Source organism: Paroedura picta, chromosome 4, assembly GCF_049243985.1.
Source record: "Paroedura picta isolate Pp20150507F chromosome 4, Ppicta_v3.0, whole genome shotgun sequence".
Taxonomy (NCBI): Eukaryota; Metazoa; Chordata; class Lepidosauria; order Squamata; family Gekkonidae; genus Paroedura; species Paroedura picta.
In genome coordinates, this window is record NC_135372.1 from 107,364,259 (window position 1) to 107,391,228 (window position 26,970).

Genomic DNA, 26,970 nt, shown 5'->3' on the forward strand with positions numbered 1-26,970 from the left:
TTTACTTAAAAAAAATTAGCAGGCATCGCAGGCCGTTTAAAACATTGCAAAAGGGGATTGGCTGCCTGGTTTAATTGACAGGTGGAAGAGAGTTGTGTGTAAAGCATATTGCTCTCTTCCACCATTTCAAGCAGCGCTTGCAGAGTGTAAGAAGCGCGAGAAAGTGGCAGACGAAAGCGAGAGAGCCACAAGGTGCGGAATGGCTGGAGGCGCGATAATTTTTAGCACTGCACCATTTTGCTGGCTTAACACTTTTTTCAATGTGTGGAAATGTCATGAAAATAAAAGGTGCTTAGTTCCCTTATACAGCCTTCTGATGTGGATAAGCATTATAACTTTCTTGACAGTACAAACAATGGTACTTACTTCCAAATAAATGTATTGGGAAGGGTGATGGCTATCTTCATGGCATCTTTAGTGGCTGCATAAGAAGTAGGAATAGAGGGAGCTTTTCCTAGCATATAGAGGTTGTGCCTCAGGCAGAGTGGAGCTTTCCCAGAATTTGATATTCATTGACTGGAAAGGACCTAGGACTTTCTGCCTGAGAGATTAACATTCTCCCACTGACCCATGACCCCTGCCCTATATAATAAGGCCAAAGCATCTTTGACATAGAGAAGGGATTCAGTGCTGAAGCATATATCCATGGTCAAGGTATGAGATTAATTCTGAGTGTGACAAGGTTCAGACCTGGATCTTTCGATAACAAGATTTTGTTCCAGATACATGAAGCAATACATAAGGTTTTCAAGTATGTACTAAATACTTCTGCTGTCTATGTCGAACTGCAGGCCATCCCAAAATACCATAAATCTCATTCTAACTCTTACCAACAATACCTGCTTGAGGAGAGTTAGAAGAAATCTCTCTCAGACCTGTCAGCTGTCCCACAAGTATAGTCTGCTTCTAGCTGAAGATCAATTTGTTCATTGTATTTTCATCTCAGCTTCTCCCCAAGGAACTTATGGTGGCATAGATGGTTCTCCCCTCCATCATCCCCCTACAACAGCCTTGAAAAGTAGATTAAGTTGACAGAGTGACTAACCCAAGGTCCTTCAATGAGATTCAGGAAAGAGTGGGGATTTAAACCAGGGTTCCCCAAGTCCTAATCGAATAGTCTAATTATCACATGACCTTGGTTTAAGTCCCCATCTTAGTTGAAGTAGCAGGATGGTCCAGCTCAATTTGCAGTTTCAAAGCACTATTTATGCTTCTCATATATTTTAGATCTGAAGCCCAGATAAGCTGAATTGAGGGTGATTTTGATCTTATTCCAAACATACACATGGTCTGTGTGCCAGTCTATATTTTATATGTTCACAGGAAGATGTTACTAATAAGTTGTGGGATCCAGCGGTGGGATCCAGCAGTCACAGCTATATCGAGGGGGACTACAAAAACCTGCTTTCCCCAAGCTGTGCCTTACAACAAGTTCACCTAGAAGCTCATCAGAAACATTGTTAAGATGTTGCTATTTTCCTTTTCTATTCGATGCTATGTGCGAACAGCTGGTTCTGGTTCTAATTCTCTACTGGGTCTTTATTGATGCCTGTGTTCAACATATAGGAAAACACTTCTGCTGACATTTCAAAATAGGTCTCCTAATTTTTTGGCCTGTCACTGCAGACAGTAATCACCTCACAGCATGAGGCTGGCGCTTTGGGAGTGGGACTTTGTTGGCAAGGTGGACTGCAGGAAAAGAAAGCAATTAATGACCTTCCCGTGCTCTCACTCTCTCCTGCTTTATCCTTAAGATAATATTCATCTCAGTCAGGACCTCTGGCAGTGAAAGTGGACAGAAGCATAAATCAGTTACAAGAGTTGTAGACTCAAGATCTGCCTTGAAAGTCTGTCAGGGGGAAAGCACTACCTCATGGGCCAACTGATCATGCCAGGAAGGGTTCAAAGCTTCCTCCACAAAGGTGGGCATTTGCCTTCTGCACTGGCTCACTTGCTGGAGCTACCTGGGTGGCTTTGCAAAATACTTTTTGAATAACACAGTTACCCATGGACACTCAGTAACTCTATTTTCTAGCAAGGTATTATTTGATTGTGACAAACATCTTCATTATGCTACATATTTGTTGGATGTTGTTTTACTGCTAATTTACTTTCTCCATGTCTGTACTCAATTCCTATTTCATTGTCTGAGGAAGTGTGCCTGCACACAGAAGCTCATGTCTAGAATAAAACTTTATTGGTCTTAAAAATGCCATTGGACTCAAATTTTGTCCTCTATTTCTGTTTCATAAGCAGTATACTTGAAAATTATGTGTGTTAAGAGGGTTAACACACCTCAAGCCTCTTGTGGCGCAGAGTGGTAAGGCAGCAGTCTGAAAGCTTTGCCCATGAGGTTGGGAGTTCAATTCCAGCAGCCGGCTCAAGGTCAACTCAGCCTTCCATCCTTCTGAGGTCGGTAAAATGAGTACCCAGCTTGCTGGGGGGTAAACGGTAATGACTGGGGAAGGTACTGGCAAACCACCCCATATTGAGTCTGCCATGAAAACGCTAGAGGGCGTCACCCCAAGGGTCAGATATGACTCGGTGCTTGCACAGGGGATACCTTTACCTTTAAGAAGGTTAATGAAGATACTGTCAGAAATAAAAGAAAATGAGAAGATTATGATATAGTCTGGAAACTCTGATTTATTTACATTATAAATACATGAGTTCAAAATTAAGCAACTTAGAGCAGGATATGTGTAATTACCCCCCTTTTCATTCTGATAGCAGCTTACTGAGGTGAGCTAGACTGAGACTGAGTAGCTGGCCAAAACTGGCCAAAGTTGTCTCATAACAGAACAGGAATATGACCTGGAATTTTTTCATTTTCACTTCAGTGTTCTCCTTTCTTACAGAATATTGGGGTGTTTTGTGCTCTGATTCAACCAGAAAGATCTGAGGCTAATTTCCACATTTAAATCTAGAGACTTTGAGTTAGCATTATCTTTGGGAATGCTGGGACTACTTTACGCATTAAGAGTAGAGGAATAATGACAACAAATTAATTTCTGTTTATTCACATTGCCATATTCAAATTGGGGAATTCCTAGAGATTTGGGGATGGAATGTGAGGAGGACAGAGACCTCAGTTGACACCTCCTTCCAAAGCTGCCGTTTTCTCCAAGGAACTGATCTCTGTAAGTTGGAGATGAGCTGTAATTTTAAGGGACCCCCCAGTCCCCACCTGGCAGCTTCAACAAACCAAAAAACAGCTGTTATTTTGTGTTAATTGGCAACCTGGAGGCTGGCATCCTTATTATTACCTGGATTTTGGGGGCAGCATTTATTTAGTAAAGAAATATTTAGTAATAATATTTAGTATTATATATGAGTTTTCATTGAGCTTGCATTTATGCTTCATTCTAATTTTTCTTTATTTCTACGTTCTTTTTTGAATTATAATTTCTGGCTTATATTCTAATCCTACTCCACCCAAAGCAGGTTGACACACCCTGTTCTATGTATCCAAGATTCCTTCTTTGAATTTTCCATTGATCTTTGGGGCCCAAAGACCCTTAGAATAAATTTTCCCAGGGTTTGCCATGCTGCTGGAGTTGGTGGGGGCAAGTGGAGGAGATATGAAATCCTTGTACTGGATCCAACCCATTGGATCCCACAACATTCTGTTGTTTATAGAACTCACCAATTTTTTCTATTCATTTCTTTGATGCCCCAGATGTAAATATAGGCAGCTCCACCAAAAGAGGAATGCTGTGTTTATGGACCTGCTTCTAGGAACAAATCATTCCAGACGCTGCAAAATTGTTCTTCAGTTCCAAGCTGAAGAAAAATTTCCACCTTTATCTTTCTACATCAGACAAAGATGAGGATCCAAACACCAGACCTGAATCTAAACCAAGCATAGTACCAGCAGTACCAAGCCTTTTCTGTGGACACAGATCAAATCCCTTAGTTCTTCCACTTTCTGGTGTATTCCATATTTGCTCCTCTTCCTCTGCATTTCCTTGCTGCTGTGAATCGGCCTGCAAAAACGATGCGCGCTAGCCAAAGCAGCCCTTCCGTACTTGAAGGGTGTAGGCAGCAATGCTTATTAGCCATTCTGCCAACCCTAGATGACCTTGACTTCTCACCAGAGTTTAAGCCAAATATTTTAAAAGGGAAAAATAATGGGTCCTTGTCTGTATTCATAGAGTTTGCCTAGGGCTGCAAACTATCTCTGTGACCAATACAAATGATAGCACATGATGAAGCAGACAGTGAAATATTGCCCAGGCTTATTGCTTTTTCATCATTATTATTAAAGGGAGGGTCTTAATTCCAGTCTAGGAGCTTGAAGCACTTGAATGCTGCCCAAATCTCTCAATTTTTCAGCCAGAAACGCAACGAGTGCTTTGCGGCAAAAACCATTCTCCAGCCTAAAAAAATCACTGCTTTCTGTCTGGAGTTAAAAGAAAGGATGATCTTGGATGGATATGGAAAATTCCACACTTGACTTCACTGTCTGTGTTACTTTAAGATCAGCCACAACGCCTTCAGGGCCCTGTTAAGGGAACATAGAAGAGATGAAGAACAAGCTAGGCTGTGCAGATTTATATATCAAGAGCAGACCAAATTAACCAGCTTATTTGTGGGGTGGCAAACAGTATGACAAAGAAGAAGAAGAGTTGGTTCTTATATGCCACTTTTCTCTACCCGAAGGAGGCTCAAAGCGGCTTACAGTCGCCTTCCCATTCCTCTCCCCACAACAGACACCCTGTGGGGTGGGTGAGGCTGAGAGAGCACTGATATCACTGCCCGGTCAGAACAGTTTTATCAGTGCCGTGGCGAGCCCAAGGTCACCCAGCTGGCTGCATGTGGGGGAACACAGAATTGAACCTGGCATGCCAGATTAGAAGTCCACACTCCTAACCACTACACCAAACTGGCTCTCAGGCAAGCTGCTATCCTTTTTGCTTCATTCTTCTTATGAACAGTTTGGGAATATACTAATAATAATACAGTCATTCTCTTCATGGGTTTCATAAGCTACAATGGATGTACACTGAATGCTTTGCTTGTGCTAGCTGCATAAATGCTATTGTTGCTATTAACAATAAAATACAACAAAAGTCCTGTAGCCATTTATAGATTAAGAACATTGGTTGCAATATTAGCTTTTGTAAGTCAGTCTTCAGATATGCATGGGAATCAAACTTGGAATCTGTTTTTTGAGGCAGGCTACGGGGTGGGGGAGAGGTAGCTAAGGCAGGGGATTAATTTTGTTATGCATTTTTCAAGCATAGATTCATTATTGGTAAAAAAAATAAAAGTGGTAGAGGGGTGTGAATCCGATCATAAAAGTTCACAATGTCACTTCTCTATATATCCCAAACAGAATTAGCAGCTATAAATAATGTGGGATTAGGAAGATCAGACATTTGAATAGATATACAAGGTGATAAATTTCTGAGAAAATGAGCTGATGTGGCTAAAAACTTAGCCCGTTAGCAGCCAATCCAAATTTCTATATAGTCGGTAATAGTGGGTTAAGGAAGATTAAAATGTTCCCCCAATGTGGCTACTTATACCTCATTTGATTTCATTGCTTCTCTCATGCATAGACTGGCACATTTGTCAAATGTAAAGAGCACATGGTGGCATACATTAAATAGGATGATGTGCAAACTGATGAGCTGATATTGTTAGGTTCCCAGAGTATATGGCAACTAAATTGAGATCTAGGTTAATTGCAGGGTTTGGTTCCTGGGTCTGCTGGATCTCTGTTGGGTGGTTGATAGGTATTGGTGAGAAGCCCTTTTAAGCTGAAGGGCTGGCAGAAAGCAAGAATGGGCCTGCTGTCCATGGAATGTGAAAAAGAATCATAATAATATCCATAAAATATCAGGCACAGTAATTTGCTTAGGAAGCCAGTTTGGTAGCCTTTTTTTTCAATATCTTTCTGAGTCCTAAGAGAAAATAAGGTGTATATTTCTTTTAAAATAAGAATCAAACTTCAGTCTTTAATCTAACAGACTTTTTTTTTGGGGGGGGGGCTTTTACATTTTGTCTTGGCACTTTTAGAAGTTCTAAAGATGACAACAACATCAAATATGCAGACAAATATGCAGACTAAGATTCTTAAACGCATAACAGACTTTAAAAATGTCTTAATACTTAGTACAGTTTGAGTAACTTACAATTTACAGAAACTTGCACTCTTGGGCACTTGTCTCCTTTTCCTTTGACTGGAGACATGGGATGCTCTTGTGAATCAAAGGAATATTATGATGGCTCAGAAATGCCTTGTTCCTGTGCTTGCCACCTGTGTGTTGATCTAGCTTCCACGCAAGATTGGTCTGTCAGCAACTCAAATTTAAGGCTGAATTTTATTAAAGATTCCTTACCACCTACATCATCAGTCATTGCAGTCGTTGGCAAAAAATAGATCATACCTGTAGCCAGAGAAGAGCACAAATCATAAGAGAAGGGCAGCTTGCCTATGCTTCCTTTGTGAGATTGTGGCTGAGCTAGGATCTGATATGGATTTCCCAGTTCACAGGTGTCTGCTGATATCTGCATGGACTGGTTCACAGGTACATCACTCTTCCTTTGCCCAGCACTTGATTACTGGGCAATAATCCCTGGAATAGAAACTACTATGTTGAATACATCATTGATGATATTCTCTTGTCTTAAAAGGTGTTCTTGCCATCCCTACAGGTACATTGGGGCTCTGGGAGCAAGGGTGATCTGCGATAACATCCCAGGACTGGTAAACAAACAGCGACAGCTGTGCCAAAGTTACCCAGACATTATGCAATCAGTTGGGGAAGGAGCAAAGGAATGGATCCGGGAATGCCAGCACCAATTCCGTCACCACCGCTGGAACTGCAGCACTTTGGACAGAGACCACACGGTCTTCGGCAGAGTCATGCTCCGAAGTAGGTACCTTTCAGCAGCTCTTCTTTTCCAGCCTTCCTCAGCAGGGGCCAGTTTTGGATCAGCATTTTTTTAGTCTTGTAAAAAAAGAATAACAGTATTTACATTTATCTATAATTGTTTTGATTTTTTCAAAGCAAATGGAGAACTTTTACAAAGCTGTCATTATGTTACATTACTACCTGACCACAGATGGCCAGGACTAAAAATAAATGAGGGCTTCAGACCTGTTTGTTGGACTGGGGTAGTACAGATTTTATTCCCATCAGCTGCTCAGAATGTGCAGAAGTTCTCAGAAAGGATATGCCAGCAGCATCCTGCCCCTGTTGATTTTCTCCAGGTTGAAATATGCGCTCATACTCTGCTGCTGAACATGGGGTTTCATTTAGCTATAGCACTTAGCAGCCACTGATACACATTGTCTAATCCCTTTTAAAAGTCTCAGCAATAGGGAGAAACCTTTCCACTCCCTTGTGCTATAGCACTGTGTGAGCATGTTGGCCCCTTATAGCTGCAGAGACAGTTCTATCCATTTCTAATAATAAGGGGTGGGTGAGTGGGTGCTGGCTGGCTCTTTGACTCCAGGTGCTTATTGCTTATTAGCAATAAGATCAACAAAAGCTGCGGTTTATTACAGTCTGTCCATTCGTTATTACTCAGAAAGCCTGCAATGGAAAGAGTCTTTCAGTCACAGTTTTTCATTTTTGGAATTAAGTTTGAGAGATTTCACATACTTTTCAACAAGCTATTTTTAATCTACCAGTATTATCAAGGCTTAAAAGATCCTTAAAAGGACAGGAAGGCATGGAGGATCATTGTCCATGGGGTTGCGATGGGTCGGACATGACTTCGCAACTGGCAACAACAAAAAGATCCTAGTTAATCTTTGAGTCAAATGAGATGTTCACCATCTATGATAAAGTGAACCACCTTGAGTCCTTGGAGGAAGGCAACCTATTAATCTAAATAATAATAATAATAATAATAATAATAATAATAATAATAGGTATTGGTTTATTTGTTTTTTATGCATTGGATGCTGTAGATTAAGGCCACTCTAAGATTCTGATTGACACACCTTTCCTCCTCGTTTAAAGGAATGGTAGGTTTATTCAAGTAGCAAGTTGCAGGGGTGATGCTCTTGACGTCCCCACCTTGACTCTGCCACATCTATTTGACCGCTGATCTTCAGTGGACTTCTTGTAAACTGGCTTTCATAGGTGGAGTCAGAGCTTCCCAAAGACCTCCCAAGCACTTATGCTGAAATTTCAGGAAGAAGAGACCTTAACATCCTATTACTGACCTTATGCAGCATGCTATGAGTTTATAATGTGTATCTCAGAATGAAACTCCATTACACTTTGCTATGAACCATCTAAAAAATCTTTGCTCAGAAAGACAAGTAATAAACATTTCAAATAAATAAATGTGGAGTTAGCACTCAGTGACAGTCTTATGAGTTACATGCACAGTTACCCCAATGCAGAAAGGGAAGGGCCCCAAACAAAAGGAGCATTCCATATAGACAGAAAAAAGGGTACATAGATGGAAACCCTTAAAAATCAGGCCCCACATCCTGATTTACACCTGGGACTGTCCAGTCACCTCCAGACTGGACTTCTGTAACTCACTGTACATGGGTTTTCCCTTATTCCTGATGAGGAAACTACAATTGGTACAAAATGTGGCAGCCCAGGTTCTGGCCAGGACCCTGTGGAGAGCTCACAAACAGCCTGTTCTCCAGAAACTACACTGGCTACCAATTGTATTCCAGGTCAAGTTTAAAGTGCTGATCTTGACTTTTAAGGCTATACACAGTCTGGGCCCTCCATACTTAAGGGACCACTTCTCTGAATATATTCCCAGAAGAGTCTTGTGCTTGGCCAATAGGAACTCCCAAAGTTCTGCAGGGCCTGCAAAAGAGAGCTCCTCCACCAGGCATTTGCCTGAGACCGACCACAGGTCCCCCCTCAGACATCCCCTCTATGGTCTGAAGCAGCCTGACCTCTCTAGGGTGTTCAGCTTGTTATGTTGTTATTGTTGGGATCACTGAAGTTGTTTTGTTTAGAACCACTGTTGGATTGTTATTGTTGTATACTGACTATGTTGTATGTTGACTCGTTGATTCATAGGGGGACATGTATCCCCCTATGATGTTGTATGCAAACTGCCCTGAGCCATATGGAAGGGTGGTATAGAAATCAAATAAATAAACAGGTTTGTGGTCCCTAGTCCCAAAGAAATTCAGTTGGCCTCAACCTGCCTGGTGGAATGAGCTTCCAGAGAACATCAGGGCCTTATTGAAGCTTCCACAGGTCCTGTAAAATGGAGTTCTTTGATGAGGCCTATGGTTGTGGCCAGTAATGTAGCTAACATCTAATTTGGCCTCCCTCCTGCAATGAAATCTACCCAGGGTCCTAGGGTTCTGGCTTTTAGAATTCTGGTTTCAGATTTTTAGAATGCTTAGCATAGTTTTAACATGACTAAACTGTATTACAGTGTATAAGTTGTCCACCTCCCTGAGTCCACCTTTGGCAGAGAGGGCAGGTTACAAATTCAAATAAATAAAAGGCATATCTGTATTTAAGGAGGCAGGGCTACCTCTATGGCATCTCATTCAGAGCTCCACTCTTTAGAAAGCATGCTGTTCTTGCACTCATGTTATGAGAGCTATTAACTGGGAAAACAGCAGAGGCTGAACTTCCCTGTGTTATGTTTTGGTCTCCCTTATATGATAAGCAAACAGTAATGGGATATGTCACTGCCCTGGAAGTAGCCACTTAGGATGGGAGAGAACACCTCCGGGAGCATGATCTTGAAAGTAAACTGTAACAGGATCTATAAATATTTGGCTAGTAGAGCTGGTGGGGAGTCAGCCGCTGAGGGCAAAGTTTGTCATCACCATGTGTGGTGCAAAAGGCCAAGCCACACTTTTGACCTCCCTCTTAAACAGGGGCTGAACTCATGGGATAGAAAGTGTCCCCAGGAGTCTCTCCCCTGAGTCATGTACAGCCTGTATCTAGAGGAAACACTCAGAGCTGTCCCCGCTGTGGCATTTGTAAATTTTAAAGCCAACATAGACAAGTGATAAAGATGGTGTGTTTAATATTACAAGAGTGAGAATTAAATAAGAGTGGCTGGGGCGTGAGCCTCCAGGGAGAGATGAGAAATAAATCTAAATATCATCATCATCATCATCCTATGTTTGTAGACATTTTTGCACTGTCGTCTGCCTGTTTGACAGAAGCACCTATGTTTCCTGCAGTTCAGCTTTCATTTAGGAAAATGATGCAGCTTCAGGATCATTAGCAATTCATAACATCATTTGCACTTTATGTATAATGGTGGGCATCACTGATCCAAAAGAGGAGGAGTTCAAATGCTAGAGAGGAAATTGAGAATGAGAGTTTTTTCTACCAGTTTTCACCCCTGCAGTAATGCAAGGCATTATGGGATTTGTTATCATCCATGCCTACTTACAATGTCATGGCCAAGAGACTTTGTTAATGAATTCCATAACATTCTAGCAGAAGGCATGTGTATATATATTCATTACTAGATATTACTGCTATTTTACATTCTGAAGCTAAGCTGGGCCTCCAGTGAGACAACAGCAGATACAGTACAAGGAATATTCTTCACTGACAGGCTATGGGGATTTAGAAGCCTTGGCCCTAGTACTTGAAAGTGCAAGAGGGCAAAACTTACCTTGTGCGTTCCTGCTGGAAAGAAGGCCTACCGTTTTTCTCCCAAGTCTCTACCTAAGGATGCTAGAATGCACAATTCACTTTGAAGTTGCTGATCTAAGGCTACGGCTGTGGAACCAACTGTGTGGTTTTGATTTGTAGCTGTTTTATGGCTATTATAAAAACAGATGCAAGCTCAAAGCAGAACTATAAAATATCAGGCAGCATCCTGTGCTGTGTGGGGAGACATCAGGCAATTTACAGCTTTTGGAAGAATCCATACTGCATATGCATTTGTCCAAAAAGACAAGTGCCACCCAAATGTGATGGGGGCAAGGTATTATGGATCAAAATGTATAGGTAAAGGTAAAGGTATCCCCTGTGCAAGCACCGAGTCATGTCTGACCCTTGGGGTGACGCCCTCTAGCGTTTTCATGGCAGACTCAATACGGGGTGGTTTGCCAGTGCCTTCCCCAGTCATTACCGTTTACCCCCCAGCAAGCTGGGTACTCATTTTACCGACCTCGGAAGGATGGAAGGCTGAGTCAACCTTGAGCCGGCTGCTAGGATTGAACTCCCAACCTCATGGGCAAAGCTTTCAGGCGGCTGCCTTACCACTCTGCGCCACAAGAGGCTCAAAATGTATAGGGGATCTAAATTACCGATTCCTTCATAAAATCAGAGTCCAGTAGCACTTCATGTAAGGGAGGCAAATGAATTTGAAAAGTGGTTCTTGTTCTTTCAGCAGGGCCTCACAGCTTTGACTTAAAAGCCTCTGTCTTAAGAAAGTTCCAAGAATTCTTTTTCCCGTGACATGCTCTTTTTGAACCTTTGCTGTTACTCTTCTTCTAATGCTCCCTTGTCTGCCTGACCCACATCCTTGTTTGGAAACAAAAACGTAATGTAAGGATTTGCTCTGAACGCCTTGCTTCAGCCACTAGACTAGAGCATGCGTTCTTGACTCATCAGGCTGAGTAAGTGGTTCTTATCAGGTTCATTAACACTTCCAAATTCAACCCATAAGGATAGACATCACAATTAAAGTGGTTAGTGTTATATTTCCTAATCCAGGGGTGGTCAACCTGTGGTCCTTCAGATGTCCATGGGAATCAGTACAGCTCATGGGAATTGTAGTCCATGAACATCTGGAGGACCACAGGTTGACTACCCCTGCCCTAAACTACTTCCATTGTTATTTCCCTTAAGACTGAGATACCAGTCAATTGGCTATTAAACTTGATTTTTTAGTGCTCTTAAATACTGTCAAATACCCCATGAAGCCAAGTACATCTTTGGGCAGTGGTTTCTGTACCATTGTAGTTACATTATGTCAGTGGTGCTGTCAGGGATGGACTCTGAAGCAGAAGACCAGGGCCCCAGGTTCAGTGAAGGAGCCTTAAAAGCAGGCTGCAGTCTCATATTTGAAATCTATACTGCCATCTGAGGGAGGGTTACACATCCTGCAGCCTGGGAGAGTCATGTGGCAGGACCATAACCTCTCTCATGTGGCTGGAGATAGAAAGAACCAGCATTCTGGGACTTCACACACACACACAATGTCTTGTGCATCCATGTTATGGAATGAGGCCAAAAGTTTTGACTCCATGTTGGAAAGTTGCAGGAGAACACAGGAGGCAGCTTGAAGAGGGTGGAATTTAGGGAGGGTCTTCAGACGGTATAATGTCCACCTTCCAAAGTTGCTGTTTGTGCCAAAGGAATTGATCCCTGCTGTCTGGAGATGACTTGTGATTTCAGGAGATCTCCAGGCCACACCTGGAAGATGGCAACCCTACTCTCAGCCCTGCTCAACCTTTGCAGGTGCATGGAATACAAAGAGGAATTTCACCATGTGTGTGAGAGAGAGTAGGTGGATTTGTCAGAACACAATCTTTCAACCCAGAGAACAGCTGAGGGCCAGTTTGGTGTAGTGGTTAGGAGTGCGAACTTCTAATCTGGCATGCTGGGTTCGATTCTGCACTCCCCCACATGCAGCCAGTTGGGTGACCTTGGGCTCGCCACAGCGCTGATAAAACTGTTCTGACTGAGCAGTGATATCAGGGCTCTCTCAGCCTCATCCACCTCACAGGGTGTCTGTTGTGGGGAGAGGAACGGGAAGACGACTGTAAGCTGCTTTGAGCCTCCTTCGGGTAGAGAAAAGTGGCATATAAGAACCAACTCTTCTTCTTCTTCAATACTGATCCAAGACAATTACATGGGTCCTAATGGAGCCAGATGACATGATGGTGTGGCCCATGTAGTCTAATCCAAAGCCCATATAATGGTCTGAGCTCTAATGTTAGTATTGGGGAAAGATGGCTAACATTCCCTGACACCTTTGTGACAGGAGTCAGGCTGGGGGTCCCTCCACCTGCCTTATGTCCCACGATTCACCTATTTGAGCCTACCTCTGCCTTCTCCTGACTCTCTCCCTCCTTGTTTGGCAGGTAGCAGGGAAGCTGCCTTTGTCTATGCCATCTCTTCCGCTGGAGTGGTATATGCCATCACCCGGGCTTGCAGCCAGGGAGAGCTGAAAGCCTGCAACTGTGATCCTCACAAGCGGGGACGCTCCAAAGACGAAAGAGGAGAATTTGACTGGGGAGGTTGCAGTGACAACATCAACTACGGAATCAAGTTTGCAAAAGACTTTGTGGATGCCAAGGAGAAAACAGTGAAAGATGCCCGGGCCTTGATGAACCTGCATAACAACCGCTGTGGCAGAACGGTGAGTAGCTGTAAAGCAATAGCCAGGGTGTGAATCATATCAAGTGACTTACACTTGGGAGTCAAAACTAGGAAGAACTTCTTGTTGGCACAAAATATCGCCATCAGAAATTTCAGTCAGTAAGTGGGCTTGAGTTTTATAATGGGTGGGGGGAGTTACCTCACGAAACTCCTTCTCCAGGCCATTTTCATTTTTGGCCATTAGCTTACTGCAACCCCCAGGCCCTAAACTGACTAAGAAAGAGAGCCGGGGAGAGAGAAAGCCAGGTATCAAAGGGAAAGGATCACTGCATCAGCCGCCTCACCTCATTTCCTGTTGTATTTAGAATGGGGGGAAATTCTGTTTCACACAGAGATGCGTATATGTAATGGAATGTTTTCAGCACTATCAGATGACTGCTTTTTTAGTCTAAACTACACATTTACGTGTCTTTTCCATCCATTGTAAAATAGGGCGTGGAGCTATTTTTTTCCATGCGAAAAAGCTCACAAGGGAAAAGAGGCAATACATCCCCCTCCCTCTTTCTCTGGTTCAAACATTCTTCTCCCCAGTATGGTTTTGATAGTAGAACTGAGCTGGGAATAAAAATATTTTCAAGAAAAGCATCACAGTGAAGCTGTCCTAACATGTCCTTCATATAAAAATGGAACCCCTTAAAACATTTAATACATGGAGTTTTTCTTATATGTTGCAACAGTAGACAAACATGGCTACCCCTTTGTAATCATTAAAGACTGCCTTGGGAGGCTTTCCATTGTAGCGATTCTTCCATAGCTCTGGTTGAGCATGCTAGAGAAGATGAAGGCCTTTCCTAGTGTACGATTTCTTCAAACACTCATATCCCTCTTCAAGAGCACAAAACAACTTGCAAATATTTCATGAACTATTCAGACTATATACCATCATGTCCCCCCAGGCCAGTTTATCCATGTAGCATTAGTAGCACATGCTACAGTCCCCATACTTCTAGTGGCCATGCATTGTGCCTTCTTTCAACCATAGCCTTGGCTTCTCCCCCATTTTCACCTCTTTGCACTGTGAGGGGCCCCTCTGCCCCCAGTCTGGTTGCTCCCATCACAATTGTATTCTGCTAGAGCCTGAAAGTGGTTCTGATGCTATGGGCCTTGCTAATCCTTAAACCACTCCTGCCCCCCCCCCAGGAAAATGAGGGACTGATCATATTCCATAAGCCCATGACAAGAGTTTCCAATGACCTGATGGAAGAAGATGGTTTTCCACTATTTCCTATATCTTGCCAGAGAGGGTGCCATGCACATCTCCTCTGGCAAATGTTCTCAAAGGATAAGGTCTACCACAGAAAAAGCTGGAACTCACACAGGAGGGGACTTCTAGGAGAAAATGCTGGACTGACCAAAGCTGGAGAGCAGGTTCATACAGAGAGAGGTAGTCAAACATTTAGCAAAGGCATAACAGCAAAAGGACATTGGCGGCTGTAACTAACACAGAAGCTCCCTTGAAGTGGTTTACACCCTTGCAGAGGCTGTGCCAGGCCATTCTTAAGTCTGACATTGGCTCTTCTTTTTCAGGCTGTGAAACGTTTCCTGAAACTAGAATGCAAATGTCATGGTGTCAGCGGCTCCTGCACTCTAAGGACATGTTGGTTGGCAATGTCAGACTTTCGGCGAACAGGAGATTACCTAAGGAAAAAATACAATGGGGCCATCCAAGTCACCATGAATCAGGATGGCACTGGATTTACTGTGGCCAATAAGAATTTCCGGAAACCCACGAAAACTGACCTTGTATATTTTGAGAACTCTCCTGATTACTGTCTAATGGACAAGTCGGCAGGTAAAGAACCTTCAGAAACTTGTCTGCTTATAGTATTACACTGGGTGAAGAATTCTTCACTTCCTACAACTGTGAGTGTGTCAAAGTCCATGTGAAACACCGCATCTGATATACAGCTGAGAATCTCAGGGTGGGTAGATGCAACATCAGGTTTCCGGTCTTCAGGATTTTGAGGGTAACGTAGAAAATATTAAGGCAATATTTGAAAAAGTGTGTGTGTGTGGGGGGGGAGTGTCAGAGGAGAGGGCTTCTAATCTCCTAATCCATTTTTCACCTTTCCTCATGAGTTCATTTTACTCTAGCATCTTTCTCCAATGCCTTTCTTCAGTACTTTTCACCTCCTATTGCTTCAGAACCAGAACAATTTGTAGTTCCTTAAAGCGATGCCTACAACATTTCTCAGAAGCAATGGTCACTTACAATTTACAGATACCTATAGTAGTCTCCCTTGAGGCTAAGTACTCATTGATAGGCCAGACTTTGCTCACTGTGGAAGAGACGCCATTGTTCAGCTTGATGCTACTTGCATATGTAACATTTCCCTGTTCTTAGCGGATGGTATAGCAGACTGTCCAGTGCAAAATGAAACAACTTTCCTTCTTCTTTGACAGGTTCATTAGGGACAGCAGGGAGAGTGTGCAACAAGGCATCACGTGGGACTGATGGGTGTGAGGTCATGTGCTGTGGCCGAGGTTACGACACCACCCGAGTGACGCGAGTTACCAAATGTGAGTGCAAATTCCACTGGTGCTGTGCCGTCCGCTGCAAGGAATGCGAGGATACCGTGGATATTCACACATGCAAAGCACCGAAACGGGCAGAGTGGGTAGACCAAACTTGAGACGGTATGGAATGGAGCCAGAGAGGGAAAAGAAAAACTGGCTTAGTGCCACCCACAGCCCTGGGCATTCTGGGAGTTGTAGTTCAACTGCATGGCTTTTATTTAATTAATTCTGCAAAGCACTAAAAGGAGAAGACTACATTTCCCACAGAGGGGAAACAATGAGCTCTTCTGCTCACCAGCAAAACTCATACCCCTACTTTAAAAAAAAAAAAGAAATTTGAAAATTACTTTGAACTGTGAAGTTTCCTAACATCTGATGATATTCTGTATTTAAAAAGGAGGGCAAATGCAATTGCATAAGAGGCTCTGGGGACCAAGAGTCAGGCAACGGTTAGCTGGAAAACCTGGCCTCGACCTAAAGCCAGTAAATTATAAGAGTATTAAAATACAGAGAAAAGTCTATATCGATTTATAAGAAGAAAGCATTCTTTTCCCCAAAGGAAGATAGCTAAGGAAACTTTGATGCTCTGCTAAGGTCTTCTCTCAAACAAAGGCCACACATGCCTGCACTATGGACAGCAGCTGAACACAAAGCAATGTTGTGTAAAGGGACTGTTAATTTTCTTCCTCCCCTGGAAATGGAATTACAAGTGATTTGCGAAAAGAAAAAGAGAGAGGGAGAGAAAGTGCACGTGTGTGTCTGGACATACTGGTAGGTTCTCAAAGGAAACTGATAATGGGGACTGTTTTGTACAAATTCAATTGTACATTTTGTACACTGCTTTAAATACTTCAAATCAAACCTATATAAACCTATATCAGACAAAATATGTTCTCTACTTTGTGACTTCCTACATCCGGGACTGGTTAGGTGAAAAACAGGTCCTGACTGGCTTTATTGGTATATTTTAGTTCAGTCAGAAGAAAGGTTGAAGAGAGCTTGACATCCTAAATGGCCCAAAAGCACAAGACAGATGTCATTTTGTTATCATACATACACACCTCACAATCCCAGCTTCTCTCATGTTTCCATCAATATTTCATGTCTTTCTATGCCAGATATGTAGACAATGATACTTTGGCCTTCTACAGAAACTGAACACTCCTCCAGCCATGTCCATGTATCTATTCAACCATCCTCTCTTCACAGATTCCTTTGAAGAAAACAGGCAAATCAAAATTCCTGATCCTCCACACAAAGAGTAGGCTGGAGCACAGAGGCCATCTTCATCAGCTTATGTTCACCTTAATGAAGAATTGTGCTGGGCTCATACTCACCATGCCCACAGCCAGAAATGTGGTGGTCATTTTGTTAAGGGGGTCATGGAGTTACAGCAGTTACAAGAGAGTGTGTGCATTGGGAATGCATTTTTATAGGAGAATAGCGTCGCAAGATCCAGAGTTATTCATGTTTCATAGATTAAATACAGAAGAGGGGGGAGAATCGAGGGAAATCCCCTCTTGCATTTTTATGGAAACCAAAATGTCTTTTCTTGAACTTTCTAAAAGACTCTTTAGCTTTCCAATTTTTAACCTACAGTTCTGAAGCAGGGTTGCCAAAAGATCGGGAAAAAGAGAGTCCAGTTTTCTGTTCTGCCTTTAACAGCACCTTGATCTGAAGAAATCAGCAGGTGATGCTTCAGATGGCAAAGGAAGAAACTTAAAACTGTATTGCCCATAAATGTCTAAACCTCAAGTTGCTGTTACACAGAAGCAGGATAAGGATCTATTTGCATGCAGGGAAGGAGTCACCTGCCGATTAAAATCAACAGAGAGGTGGTGTGCTTAACCTTGGGGCTAGGTCAGTCTTACTGAGGCTGTAATCTAAGAACCATTTCCTGAGATTAAGCTCCACTGAATAAAATGGGATTTACTTCCAAGTAGAACTTCAAGTATGCATCTTTGGCAACCCAGCCTCTCTTTACCTGCATTATAGTATGACTGCACAGGATTGCTTCTCTCTAAGACGGGCAACTCTTCGTTTTTTTAAAAAATTACAAGCCAATTAGGATATAAATAGAAAATGAGCTGAAATCAACCACTGTCACCAATAATCAGGCTGCATTCCACAACCCGGCTAGGCTGTGTGCAGAACTCCTTCCCCAAAGACAGGAGGGAAGGGCCCTCAGTCCTTGCTGGAATTGTGCATTTGAACTTCAGCCGGACAGAATGCCATTCCCAGGATGAGCTAAGAAAATGGCAGGAGTTTGCAGTAAACTACTTTGTCACTGGCTGTGACATCTTTATGTAGTGGCTGCTGGAGGCGAAGAGCAGTGAGCGGGTGTTTCTATCTGGGAGAGCTTGCTGTCTGGCATGCAGCACCCAGGGCAGGCTGGTCCTGAGGCATGCAAGTGGCTGGCTCAATTGTTTGGACAAGCCCTTTGGCTCACCTGTCTGTTGTTTGGCTGCTGCCATTGCCTTCAGCAGTGCCAGGCAGATCATTCTGCCCTTGGTACAACATATGAGGTGACCTCTTTCAAAGCTGTTTGATGGGGCAGGGCCATTGTCTTTGTCGCCCCCCCCCCCCAAGGCTATGGCCCTAATGCCTGCACACTTGCAGTCTAGCACAGTCCCTGCTTTCAGAGCTGTTAACAAGGGCAAGGCATTTGCCTCAGGCACACAAAATTGAAGGGCACAAAAAAAGTATATCATGCCTAAATAAACGTTGTGTTGTTATTAATATTGTTATTTATGCATTTGCCTCTTTAGCGAAATAACTATATTTTCATTGTAGAGGGTGCAATTTATATTCTTTATATTATTCTGGGCACAAAATTAACAAGATATGGCTCTGCCTGCTTCTGTCATCAGACATTTACTGAGCAGAGCCCTGTAGATCCTTCAGAACATAGATTTTCTGAAGGTCTCCTTCCAATTCTTTCAACAATCATGTTGGTTAATGCACAACAGTGTGCGTCTTTCATATGCAAAAGTGGCAATCACTTTTCAAATACTGACTAGAAGATGTCCCTCAATACAAACTAACCCAAGCATCAGCCACAGCATCCTAGCTTAATGATGACTATGCGGTCTCTGATTTTTTTTCCAGGTCCTTAGGACAAAGCAATGAGAGTTGAATTGGCTTAGGGTTCATAGGGTTGATAGAACCGCAGTAAACTCAGAGAAGCCAACAGATCAGTCTATATCATGCTCACAACATAGGGTTGCACCAGTTTTGTTTAACATCTATACATTTGTTAATGATGCAGCTGCACACTCCTTAGCAGCTATGATTTGCATGTAGCCTCCAAGTTGACTGCTAGTAAGCAGCTGTGTAACACATCTCTGAGCTGCCAGATCCAACAATGACACATTAACAGCCTCATCCTATACCTTTGGAGTCAGAAGTAATTCTCAATGAATTCAGTGGGATCCATTTGCCAGTAAGCACTCATAGGATTCCTGCCTGTATAACTTTTCTTTCATTTACCATTAATGATTGCTTCACATTTTTATAGGCAGCAAGTGCCTGATAATTCTCAAGAGGATTAGACTGAAAGCTTTATGACAGAGACTTAAATTGACACCACCCATTTTCAAGCCCAACATTTTATCCACTGAAACAAATTGCCCTTTATCCTCTGAAAGATTCTTAGCTCTCCGAATACAGAAATAGTCAGAGGGCATGGCCTTATGAAGCAGACAGAAGCCCGGCAGGATCCAGACAACACAGAAGTCATGGCCACTTAGCATTGGATGTAGAACAATGCTGGGTTGGATCCAAAAGGTAACACCTTCCATCAGCGGAAGGACCCTTGGCATTTGCAAAAAAGACACCCTTTGGGTCCAATCCCATTGCATAAATCCAACCCAATTTATAGTCTAAGAAGATTAAGGGAATCTCTCACCCTTGAATCAAGCCAATGCTGCAGTTTGTCATTTCTGTTCTGTGGCAAACTCTCAATTTTTTGCTGAGCCATTGCACCATCCAAATTTAAAAGGGCTTTCCTACCTCCTAGAAGATTACACAAAAATAGGTGAAGGTATTGAAATATAAAACAGAACACCATTAAAAAGTCTTACAGCTGCTCAAAACCCAGTTTCCCAGGGCTCGGACATCTAGAAAATAAAAGACATTTCTGATAAGCTCTTGCCAGCTGGTAGTCATTAAATTGCCAGTCTGAAAGTCCAGGTACATAAAGCAGTCTTCATAAATTGCCCTCACACCTCTCAAAACCCTTTTTTTTAAATGGCTAAGTAAAACTGGATCATCATTAAGGTCTTCCCTTATCAAATGTTTTACTGAAAGGCCGCCAAGCCTATTGTGTGTCTGAATTTTTTGTGTCCGTGAGGATGGGCTATGTCTAAGAAATACTGAGAACAAACGACACATGGCTTTCACTTTGTCTGGTTAGGAAGAAAACACAGACCTGGGAACCTGGTTCTCTGCTTCCATGGCAACAAGCAGCTCAACTTTGAAACTTTCCCACCTGCACAAGAAGGTCACCTCTCACATTCTTTGCAATTTTGTATTGGCACAGTTAGCTACTGGCCTGTACAAGTTTTGATGAGAGAGCTATTCAGCATCAAGCAATAGGAGCAGCAGGGAGCTGAGCCGAGAAGAATGCAGGGTGTGTGTGTGGGGGAGAACCACTGGGGTGTCCGGTTTTGCATTTGCAAATTCAAATACATTACCCCCATTTGCTTCAGCTGTGATGGAGAAGAAGGCAGTATCATCTTTGTTTTTACTGTTGTCATCTCTGCATTCTTCTGCATTCCACTATAACCGGAGAAATCCTTCTCTTCCTTCCGTTGCTGTCTCTGTCTTCTCCTTGACCTACTTACACAGAATAATGTACAGAATGTTTAGCACTTTAGAGTATTAAAAGCATTTCACATATATTATCTCAGTAGTCCCCCCATGATAGGTCAGTGTTATTATCCCCAGATTGCCAATAAGGGATTGAGTCTGAGAGAGAGTTATTTGCCTACAAACAGAGGTTAGAGGTTGGATTTGAACCACAGGCTTCTTGATGCTCAGCTCATTGTCTTTCAACTCTTTATTTAAAGTAAAGGGGAAGGCACACATTTTCTACAGACCATTTTCATACACTGAAGCCACAAATAAAAAAAAAACTAAATTTGAACTGGCACTCTATAACTGAAAAAGCAGTGACAAATATTTATGTCTATGTTAAATTTAAACTTCCAAAAATAAATGGGCACCACATATTTACAATATTTGTCTGTGTTTTCTCTCTTCACTTAATAAATTCTATAAAATTTGAGTAGGGGTATAATACCAAACTTTTGGAGTCTGCTCTTTCTTTTATGCTCAATGCACACAAAAATCATCATCATTATTATTTTGATGTTAGCAGTGGACACAAATGAGACATTGAGAAATGATGAGGTTTTCATATTGTTATGCAAAAATATCAGAAGGTCTAAAGGTAATGTGAAGGGTGTCAATTGCTTCATTTCTTTTAGAGCCCAGTGTTTCTTAAAGCATGTGGACATCATAAAATGAAGCTTCTTAAACTTGATTGTACCCAATGCTCGATATTGTACCCAATATTGACCTAGGATTGCCCCAGCTGCCTAGAGAAAAAATGTCCTGTCCTTTGGTTTAATTGATATTAATTACTGGATGTTATTTACCTCCATTCCACTAAAAGCTTTAGCTGCCCATTTCTAAACATTAAGCCTCTGGCTAAATCATCTTTTTTTAATCTTTATATATTTTCACATTTCATATAGAAATCATAAAAACAGAATTGGAAAGGAGCACCAGAGTAATCTAGTCCAGCTCCCTTTAGAATGCAAGAAATTCACAACTACTTGCCCACTCACAGTGACCCCAATTCCATGCCCAGATTATGCCCCCCCCCAAAAAAACAGAATCCATAGCCAGTCTGACATGGAGGAAATTAGCCCCTAACCCTAAAGTGGTGATCGACATTTCCCTGGGCATGGGAAATGTTGATTGCCACTTTGTGGTTAGGAGGTGAGAAAGGGCCACAAGAGCCAAGCATGGACACGATCCCTTCTGCCCACCACTGACAATCTGCCTAAATTCACAAACGAGGTATGCCGAATCAAGTTCTGGCATGTTTAAAATTGAATAAACTTTTGCCATTGCAGCCAGCTTGATATTTCTTTGTTTTGTCTGGACTTCTAGCTAGTAAATTCACACTTCTGTGGGGTGACTGTCAGCATTTCTGAGAGGTGCCCACCTCCAATCTACTGGTGCTTCACCTGTCCTCCAAGAATTATCAAAAATAATGGACAGGTTCAGAAATTATATCCGGAAGTTCCTGGCTATAATTCATCTTGTCCAGAGGACTTAGTTTCATTTACAGGAACTAGGTATTTAGGATCATCCCTACAGTGATCCTAGGCTGCAACTCTCATCCCTCATCATGTGATATGATTTTGCCACAATCAGCATGATTTCCCTCACAAGAGAAGACTGAGAAGTACGAATTGAGCAGTTCAGCCCTCTCTTTATCACCTGTCACAATTTCACTTTCTTGTCCATGCAATGGTCTTACTATGTGTCTTACTTGGAACATAACTAAACCACCCTTTTTTGTTGTGTTCAGCATTTCTTGTTAGCCTAAGTTCATGCTGAACTTTGGCTTTTCTAATGCTCTCCCTACAGGTATTGGTTATTTATTTATATTCATCCTTGGTTATAAGGCTCTCTTTCGATGGCCTAAATGATTCTCTTTTATTACTCAAATATTTTGAAAGCTGATTATGGAGCCACCCCGGCTTCTTTACACTCCTCCCATTTTTCTTTCTCAAGGGAATTGTCTGTGATTGTGCATTCATTATTTCACTTCTAAGAAAATCCCATCCCTCTTGAACTCTCATCTCCTAAAGTTTTTTAGGCCACTAGATTCTACCCAGCATTAAGTTTGTTAAAATTTGCTATCCTGAAGTCTGACTACGTAGTTTTCTTCTTCCCCAAGATTGTAAATTCCAAAAGCACATGGTCACTACTATCAAGTGTGCCCACGACTTTCACCTCATCAATCCCTGCCTTGATTGGTCCAGTGGTGCTGCCTAAATTAACTGTTTATATATTTTGTTAATCATTTAACTGGCATCTCTCTGTCCTTCATGCCAGATTTTTTTTTAAATCTTGGGAAATGAGCTACCTATTTCTTTAGACTTTTTTAAAACACAGGAAATAAATCTTTCCTAAAATAACTGGTTATTTTCTTCCTTTTAATACTGCTACTTAGCCTTTCTGTGTTGTGAAAGCTTACAAGTTTATATGTCATTTTTCTGCCCTACTTTCTACATGTTATTCTATAACTGAAAGAAACTGATTATTTCCTTTCCTTTGAGGAGTGGCATCTTCTATCTGGGTCAAAACTGGTTACCAGTTGAATGTCTGTTGAGTTGTCTATTTCTCTGTTATTAAATCAGAAGCTTTCAATGTGCCCCATGCTTCATCTAGATTTTTGAATGATTTTCCTATATTTATCAAATATATATTTCTATATAAAATCTGTATTTCTAAAATCTATATTTCTAGTTCTTCTGTATTTTCTATGGCCTTTCACCATCCCCTATGTTTAACCACAATTTTAAAAGGAACACTTTATTTTTACTGGAGATCTTTAATAAGTCTTTGTTATAAACCAAATCACTCTCTAAACATATCAGAGTGAAACCTGACAGGAACAGGATTTCTTGATTGTTTAAGATTATATCATGATGTTTGCACAAATATTTTATTTGACAGTTCTGCAACAGAAATTAAAGATACCTTTTCCAATTTCCTTTTTTGTGACACATCAGTGCATCTTGCTTCTTTGAGCACACTTCCTTCCAGATTGCCTCCAGAACAGCAGTTAAACAGAAAGATGACTGCAGGCAGTTAGTTAGGTCTTTATTCTCTCACTGTACATAGTTGTTTCTGCTCATACCTTAGTATTCTTGCCTTCTATTTCGTCCTCCAGAAACTGAACTTTCAGCTTGGCTCTTATGAATGAAGTTTGTCTGTATCTTAATAGGGGATATTCCTTCCTTCATTGTATTCTGCTGATGACTTCCTGTTAGTCCAAGAGACTACTGCCTGCATTTTGCATCCTGTTTTTTCTCTTATGTCTTCAAAAGCAGACTAGTATTTTCTATATTATCTCCTCTATATCTTTCTTTTTTTGTCTTTCTAAATATTACAGTTCAGAATCATCAAGAGTGTTATTCTAAACAGTGAAGGTAAACTGTTAGGTGAGCTTTATAGAGGGAGATCAGGTTCCTTGCCCCCAGAGTCCCAGTGAGAAAGGCAAACTTTGTTTGTTTATAATTCGACTTCTTAGTTGTACCAGCTCGTGGCAACTTACATCATAATAATATAGTCATTACAAAAAAAATGATAAAATCCCATATAGCCCATTAAAAAAACCCAAATTATAAAACCATAACCAAAATAAGAAACAAACAGCCCATGGTGGACAAACAGCCCATGATCAGTTCTTTGCAAGCAGGCACCAGACTCCGTGCTGCAATTAAAACAATAAGGAGGATGGAATATCTGGGACAGAAATGTCATATGGAAAGGGAAAATGGAAGGGGAGAAGAAGGAAAAGGAAAGGAGAAGTTGGGAGGGAGAGGGGTGGAACGCAACTAAAACAGTTCTGCAGGGCCTGCAAAAAGGAGTTTTCTGCCAGGCATTTGGTTGAGGTTGACTGGAACCAACATCTTCCACAGGGCTCCCAAGCCTCCCTCTCATAAAAGTAACATCCTAAACCAACAAATCATGGGGCCATCTGTTCGTTGAAGCTATGAATTTACTGTTCACACTGTTTATTATTGTTCTATGGTTATTTATGGTTACCAGCTTTCTCTGTATTGTTCCTGTTCTTATGTTTCATGTGAACTGCCCTAACCCTGGGGGGGGGGGGTGTAATATAAATGAAATTGATGGATGGATGGATGGATGGATGGATGGATGGGAAATGAGCGTGGACCCAGAGATCTAGCAAACCTAGACTCGACTGAGCGTCTACTGGAAGAGTTCCATCTTGCAGGCCCTACAGAACTCTAATAGCTCCATCAGGGCCCTCAGTTTGTCCAGGAGCTCATTCCACCATGTAGGATCGAAAAGGTGTGAAAAGAGTGTGAATAGACAGGTAAACAAATTATCTATCATTTGTTTACTTTATCTTTTTGACTGAGACTCAACGTGACTCATGCACATTTGGAGATCTTACCATCCAATTTGGACTAATGCTGCATGTGTGAAGGAACAAGGTCAGGCTAATGTCATCTTCCGGAGGGCATTCTTTTTTAAAATATATTTATTTATTAAAGACAACATTGCATCTACATCAAAATAACAAATAGGTAATCCATGCAAGTTTACAAAATTTACACAAATAAAATGATAATTTAAAAGCATATTTAGCAACAATCCCAACCCTAGTTAGATACATTCCTGTCCTCAGAATCTAATGTATTTAATGCATTCTCTATTCTTAATATAGTGGGCTCCCAGATATTCTCAAATCTCTACATTTTTGTTCTTCTGATACAATTTCAATTTAAGCAGTGTATAAATTTCCTTAATTCATTTGGTCCAAGTATTCAAATTGGGTGGTTTCTTATCCTTCCAAATTCATCCTTCCTGCTGTTAGCATATGGAGGATCAGAGATAGACATTCTCCTTTCAGTTGAGGAAGATAGTTTAATAAAATTATTTCACTTTCCTCCAATACATATTAGTCTAATACAATCACATGTGACAAAAATCTGCCTTTTCTTCTCTGCAAAACCAGCATCTACTTTGCTCTGATTTCAGTTCAAACATTTTTTGTATTTCATAAGGCGTTAGATGCCACATGTATATCGTCTTAAACAAGTTTTCTCTAAATGACTTCCAGAGGGCATTCTCAACCAAGCCTACTCAGAATTCTACTCAAGTCTACCCAGTGGAGCCTACTCCCAGGAAAGTACCCTTAGGGGTCTCAGTTAATTTCTGGAGCTGCCATTTCAAACACAGATATCTGGGCTTCTTTAAAAGTCAAGCTTAATTGCCATGCAATACTTGGTCTCTCTTCTACAGATTTAAGTAGGCAAGCAGAGCTTGGGATTTAAATATTCTGGTCAAAAGGGCTGGGACTTATAATATAGAGCATCTGGTATACCTACTGCCATCTACCACTATTTTGGTAGCTGTAGATTAACAAAGGAGACTTGGATGGCCCAGCCTGATTTTGTCAGTTCTTTGCAGCTAAGAAGGGTTGGCCCTGGTTAGTACTGGAGTAGGAAACCTTTACAGAGAGGCAGGTAAGAGCAAACCAAGTGTGTCCCTTGTCTTTAAAGTTCTACAGGGCTGCAACTTGACGGCACTTTCTACCACCAACCATACAAGGTTGGTTCTGAATTGTAGTCCCTGGTTTCATGGGTCTGCTGTGTACCTACTAAGTGATCTAAGGCAAGCCACTTCTTCAGTCTTAGTCCTCATCTGTACCATGGATAACACTGATCTACCTTACAAGGCTGTTGTAAGCACTAGGGAGATGATCCTTCCGGCACTGAGAAAACTCTGAAACAAACATTCAAAAATCCTCTCCCATCTATCTGCTGTTGAGGTTTTGTAGCAATCTGCAATCTTCAAGCCCTGGGTCAAGTTCACATTTCATTTTGCTCAGCTGCAGCTTCCCACACTTCTCCTGCTTTTACAGCCCTAGCCACTTGGCGCAAAAGCTTTGCTGTTCCCCTCTCCAAATGGCATTACTGAAATTTCTGTGGGTGAAAGGGGAGCAGAGAAGCCAAACTCATCCCACAGCCTTTCAAGTCTGCCCTAACAGACATGTTCATCAACACTGAGATCTAATCTACTGGGAAGAGCTCCTTTCATTTATCTTCATTATTGCCCCACCTGCCATCAATTTAAGACTTAAGTCTCTCCCCCTCAGGGTAACGCTCGCTCAGTGAGCTGGAAAGGACCTCAGTGCTCAAAGTGCTAAGGGGCAATGACAGCTGATAAACACTTGTCTCTGATGCAAGATGGCTGGAAGCTCCCCTCTGGCAAGAATACACTGGGGCTTCCAGGCCTACCTGATGAATGACAGAATTCAGAGGAGGGGCACACAGCTTTAATTTGCCTTGCCCACAACCGTCCT

General features: G+C 41.8%; 1 protein-coding gene across 1 annotated transcript in view; it reads left to right on the forward strand.

The window, feature by feature from the left end:
* Positions 1 to 21,050, forward strand: part of WNT2B (Wnt family member 2B) — a 49,904-nt gene extending 28,854 nt beyond the window's left edge. The window contains exons 2-5 of the mRNA XM_077334912.1: positions 6,664 to 6,884; positions 13,013 to 13,290; positions 14,838 to 15,102; positions 15,714 to 21,050. Of these exons, the coding sequence (XP_077191027.1) occupies positions 6,664 to 6,884; positions 13,013 to 13,290; positions 14,838 to 15,102; positions 15,714 to 15,943 (994 nt within the window). The 3' untranslated portion in view covers positions 15,944 to 21,050. The remainder of the gene's footprint in view (positions 1 to 6,663; positions 6,885 to 13,012; positions 13,291 to 14,837; positions 15,103 to 15,713) is intronic.
* Positions 21,051 to 26,970: the final 5,920 nt, after the last annotated feature.